Below are 5,280 nucleotides of genomic sequence, written 5' to 3'. Positions count from 1 at the left end.
ACTTTTTCTCTGCTGCACCAAGAACTCTAATTTCTGGTGACATTTTATCAGTCTGCAGGGCACCGTGAGAACTACTAGATTCCACAAATTAGCAGAAATGAAAGAAAAAAAAATATTCTATCCATAAGCGACATGGAGAATGAGGGAAGTTTTTTTCACCTCCTTCTGTAATGTTTTCCCAGGGCCTGACTACAGCGCTCTGGCCCCATTTCCCTGCCTTCCCCCGAAGCACAAGCCCAGTTTGGACCAGTTTAGTCCCTGCATTCAGCCAACACCAGTGCTTGCAGCTCCCATCCAGCAAGCACAATAAAAAGCAAAAAAAAGGCAGGCTAGTGCATCACGCTGCTCTGCTTTGAGGCATTTGTTGATGTCATTCAGCGTGCATAAACGTAGCATCATTTTTGCAAAAATCGGGATCTTGATCCCCCAGTGGGTAAATCTACCCTGGAAGAGGAAAAATGGCAGTACTGGGGGGAGCAGGGTGGTGACCGGAGCTGCTCGGGAGCGGGGGTCGGTCTGGCAGCTACAAGTATTTCTCTTGATCCATGAATGCGGTGTCCGTGAGCCTCAACAGGCTCCTGTGCCGAGGAGATACGGCTCGCGCTGCTGCCCTTAGATAAGGCTCTGAGGGCGGCAGATGCTGCGGTCCGGCTACATCCTTGGTGAGACAAGTGCCAGGTTTGGCTGGAGCGGGAAGAATTCACCTGCAGCACACAAAACGGGAGCCGATGAGCTGCTCCCGCCCATCCCGCGCTGCTCCCATCCTGGCGCCAGCACCCAGCGCTCAGCACATCCATGACCCTGGGCTGGCATGGGGCAGCAGTCGGGTGGGATTTGGTTCAAACTCTCCATCTGTCAGGGTACGCCGTGATTGCTCTAATGGCTTATTTCAGCTCGACCTAAATAAGCAATTAAGGAAAGAGGGCAAAGTTTTGACACATCCGTTCCCCCAAAAAGCAGTAGACGGCTCCGTGCTGATGGCCGTGTCCCCTCTCCCGGCAGCTGTCCCCGCCGCCGCCTCGGCCCCCCCATGCTTTTGGGAATGAGCGCCTGCGGCAGGAAGGCGCTGACCCTGCTCAGCAGCGTGTTCGCCGTCTGCGGCCTCGGCCTCCTGGGCATCTCCGTCAGCACCGACTACTGGCTCTACCTGGAGGAGGGCATCGTCCAGCCCCAAAACCAGACGGCGGAAATCAAACTGTCGCTGCACTCGGGGCTCTGGAGGGTCTGCTTTCTGGCAGGTATGGCCTCCCTCCCAAAAATGTCCCCTGTAAGGTGATGTTTGTTCCGTGTCAGCATCATACCATGGGAAAGGGCTGGGGAAAATAGGATTTTTAGAGGCTGTGCCCATCCTTGCTTCTAAACTTAGGCACAAATTGAGTAATGCCATCACCCCATGCCCGACTTTAATAGTTCATTGCACACAGGCTTTGGGTGAGTTCACTGCTGCCATGTCAGACCCTGCTGCCCCCCCGTCCCGCTCCATCCCAGTGCCGCGGCCACGGCGCCTTGGGCAGCAGCTCAAAACTTTCCGTTTCGTCCCTGCAACATTTAGATTCAGGTCAGCTGGACCGTTCCCTCCATCCGCGCCAAGTTTGATGAAGCGACTTGGCTGCAGGGACGGAGTTGAATAAAACCCAAGGGAATGGGAATCTCAAAGTGACCGATCTGAAATGTCACAAAGTTTCAGCTGTGGCTTTGACAAAGTCGGGGAGTGAGGAGCTCTGATATGGCTCCTGGGGTGACCTTAAACCCTCTGGCTTCAGGGTTCACGCTTTTTTTGTGCAAGGGAATCCTTTAGCGCAAGAGAGATGGTACTTAAGAGAAGTCTGTCTTCAGCCTCAAACACTGACACCCAAGATGGAAGCAGCACTAAAAAGCAAGATTGTTTTTATGCATGCACTGGAATTAATTTTAAAGCCACACTCTTCCCCACCAAAAATAAACAGACAAACGCACTGCAGGTGTGACTCGGTCTGTGTCTGCTGCAGGTGAAGAGCGTGGCCGGTGCTTCACTATCGAATACGTCATGCCCATGAACATCCAGATGACGTCTGAATCCACAGTCAATGTCCTGAGTAAGTGGCTCGGTGGGGTCTTACTCTTTGCATCCTGCAATGCCCGTAAGGGTCACTAGGAATCCCCCCAAGAAATCCTCTTTGTGTCCTTGCCAAAGAAGCTCCTAGTTCCTCGACAGTGCTACCATGCAAGGATGCAACTACATTTTTTACTTTGTGAATTACCCAGTAGGCTCCTAAGCTTTTGGGGACATCCCTTTCTTAATGGCAGGGTGCTCACAGAGGACCTAAGCTGTATAATTTCCTGTCACTGGCTATTCAGCATTGATGTTTATGGAAGTGTTTGGCTTTATAGTCTCCTCTCCGTAATTTGCAGCTGTATTTATTCTGTAGCAGTCAATTTTACCCATTACATAGAGGGATGAATTAAGGATGGAGTGTCACATCTCTCAGATGAATTCAGCAGTCATTTCTGATTTAATAAATAGCAGTGTTCAGCAAACAGTTTTGCAGCGAAGCTAGAGAAAAATGCAGGTTCCGATGTTTTTTTCCTATGCAACGCTTCACGTAGAAACCCTCAGAAATGCAAACGTTAGCAGACACTTCCGCAGCCAGCCAGAGTCACCTCCTTAGCTCAGTGGCAAAGAGGGGAACCCCTGCCAGGGGCTGGGGAGCCGCGCAGGGGCAGCCACATTGATCAGGAGAGAGGAAAGACACAACGTGGTCAGAGAGCAGCAGGGCTGCAGCCGTCCCACCCAGCCGAGCCCATTTCTCATGCTGTATGGGGAGGATTGAGCTGTTCTCACTTTCCTCTGCTTCTCTCCCGCCAGAGATGATCCGCTCTGCCACCCCCTTCCCTCTGGTCAGCCTCTTCTTCATGTTCATCGGCTTCATCCTGAGCAACATCGGCCACATTCGGCCTCACCGGACCATCCTCGCCTTCGTCTCGGGAATATTCTTCATCCTGTCGGGTGAGTTTTGCTAGCCAGGTTTTCTCCTGAAAATCCTCGAGCATTGCGCACGTTTGCTTTTGTAGCTGCTGGTGCTCTCCTAACCTGCTGTGGTGGCTCCTGTTGGAGTCATCACCCGCGGGGCTCCCGGCTCAGCCCCGCAGCCTGCTTGGGCTTTGCAGGATGGAAGATCAGCCGGTGCAAAACTCGTCTGTGGCAGTAGCGAGGAGATGTGGGGAAAAGAACCCACCACCCGTGCAGGAGCAGGTGCTGGGAGAGAGGACGCCTCTCATGACACATCAGTCGCAGGAGAACTTCAAACTGCTCAGCCGGGATGTTTCTACACGAGACAAGTGAATGTTTTATTCATGGTGTTGTGCCAGTGTTAAACAAATAGCTGTGACAGCTGAGCTTTGAAGCCAGCTCCTACCTGGTGCACATGGACTTGCTTGAGCAGTAACGGCTTGAGTGAAATGAGAGGAGTGCCCTGGGTTAGCTCAGCAGGAAAGCAACCTCTTTCCCCAGTTATTTCAAGCACACCTCCACAGTTTTACACTCTCACCCACAAGTCAGATCTTAAAGGAAGGTGCTTCTTCAGCGGCTTCATCCCTGAAGCGTTTCCCACTGTCCTTCTTGGTTTCTCCCCAGGTCTGTCCCTCGTGGTGGGGCTGGTCCTCTACATATCCAGCATTAACGACGAGATGCTAAACAGGACCAAGGACTCAGAGACGTTCTTCAATTACAAATACGGATGGTCATTTGCCTTCTCGGCCATCTCGTTCCTTCTCACGGAGGTACCCAGGAGATGTCACATCCCTGTATTGAGTGTATCCCGTTCTCGGGCTGGGGGGAGCATTGAGGCTGTGAGCAAAACGAGCGCTCAGATGGGGTTTAAGGGTAGGCTATGAGAGCAGATATGTGGTATGGTGGGAGACATATGCTCCAAGCCTGGAGCGCTGATGGGGCATTTGCGCACAATTCGATGCCGAGCACGGATGCAGAGGAGGAGACATGGTTGTGCCACGTTATTTACTGCAGGAACCCAGGGCAGAGGGCAGTGAAGTGACTGTCCTCGGGAACCCCTGTGCATCAGCAGCAGTGCAAAAAAAAGCGATTTGTATTTTTGTTCTGTTTTGCTGGTGGCGGAGAAGGCAGCTGTTAGCAGGACGAGCGTCAGGCCGTGTCTCTCTCTCCTGCAGAGCGCCGGGGTGATGTCCGTTTACCTGTTCATGAAGCGCTACACGGCCGAGGACATCTACCGACCTCACCCCGGCTTCTACCGTCCGCGGCTGAGCAACTGCTCCGACTACTCGGGGCAGTTCCTGCACCCGGATGCGTGGGTGCGGGGACGCAGCCCTTCGGATATCTCCAGCGAGGCGTCCCTGCAGATGAACAGTAACTACCCGGCGCTGCTCAAGTGCCCCGACTACGACCAGATGTCCTCGTCCCCGTGCTGAGCCCCGCCACTCCTGCGCCCACTCCCACCCAAGCGCCGACGGTCGCCATGTCCTGACTCCGTTTGTCTTCTTTTTTTTTTTTTAGGCCACTCTTTCAGGGCAATTCTCTATTTATAGGAGCATAAATATAACCAGAGAGATTGGTTATATAACCAATAATATAACCTAGAGAACTGGGATATTTTCCTTCCTTTTTTTTTTTTTTTTTTTTAATTCTTCCCTGCATAACTAAAAATCTCTCCAAAGTTCTCTTCTTTCAGCTCACCCTGCTGAGCAAACAGCAGTTCTGCCTTGGGGATAAATCCAGGACTGGACTCAAGAGCAGAAAAAGAAAATAGAGTAGAACTAAGGGGAAAAAAAAAAAAAGGTGTATTTTTTGGTTTAGGTAGGCTGCAAAAGTTTGTGCATTTGACTGTATCATTTCATTATAGATTTACCAGCCTAAGCGCCAGCAGGCGTAAAAGATTTGTGTAAATTTTCAAGAAATAGCCATCATTAGAAAAATATAAACTTTGTCTTGATTCAATATTTACTGATCGATATCTCTTGTTGCTGGATACCACTTTTAACCAGGCTGTAACGGGAAATAGCCATCTTTCACGACTATACCTCAGCAGGCTTAGACACAAGTAGGTTGTTGTTTCTCTACGGCCACTTGCAAGCTGTTGCATTAAATGTCCCATGTTAGACTGGAGGCACTACAGCTGTGGGGTGTCTGGGCTGTTGGGGTAGCTCAGCACCCAAATTTCCTCTGTCATCCCATAGACTGGAGGTCTGAAGAGACTGGCAGAAGTTCAGTGCAGCACTGAGTGGAAAAATACTGAAAACTTTCCCATAGGAAACATTAGGTGCAGGATT

General features: G+C 51.2%; 1 protein-coding gene across 1 annotated transcript; it reads left to right on the top strand.

Annotated features, from left to right (window-relative positions):
• Positions 1 to 1,030: 1,030 nt before the first annotated feature.
• Positions 1,031 to 4,422, top strand: CACNG5 (calcium voltage-gated channel auxiliary subunit gamma 5). The gene is made up of 5 exons (XM_009485087.2): positions 1,031 to 1,238; positions 1,989 to 2,075; positions 2,846 to 2,986; positions 3,614 to 3,759; positions 4,165 to 4,422. Exons 1-5 carry the CDS (start codon positions 1,031 to 1,033, stop codon positions 4,420 to 4,422), a joined length of 840 nt encoding a protein of 279 aa, XP_009483362.1.
• The last annotated feature ends 858 nt before the right edge of the window (positions 4,423 to 5,280 follow it).

This window comes from Pelecanus crispus, chromosome 12 (genome assembly GCF_030463565.1).
Source record: "Pelecanus crispus isolate bPelCri1 chromosome 12, bPelCri1.pri, whole genome shotgun sequence".
Taxonomy (NCBI): Eukaryota; Metazoa; Chordata; class Aves; order Pelecaniformes; family Pelecanidae; genus Pelecanus; species Pelecanus crispus.
This window is presented reverse-complemented; position numbering and strand designations above follow the sequence as displayed.

Coding starts and splice junctions, on each gene's coding strand:
- CACNG5 (XM_009485087.2), top strand. CDS start 1,031: ATGCTTTTGGGAATGAGCGCCTGCGGCAGGAAGGCGCTGACCCTGCTC. Junction 2,076..2,845: donor ATCCACAGTCAATGTCCTGA/GTAAGTGGCTCG, acceptor CTCTCCCGCCAG/AGATGATCCGCTCTGCCACC. Junction 2,987..3,613: donor AATATTCTTCATCCTGTCGG/GTGAGTTTTGCT, acceptor GTTTCTCCCCAG/GTCTGTCCCTCGTGGTGGGG.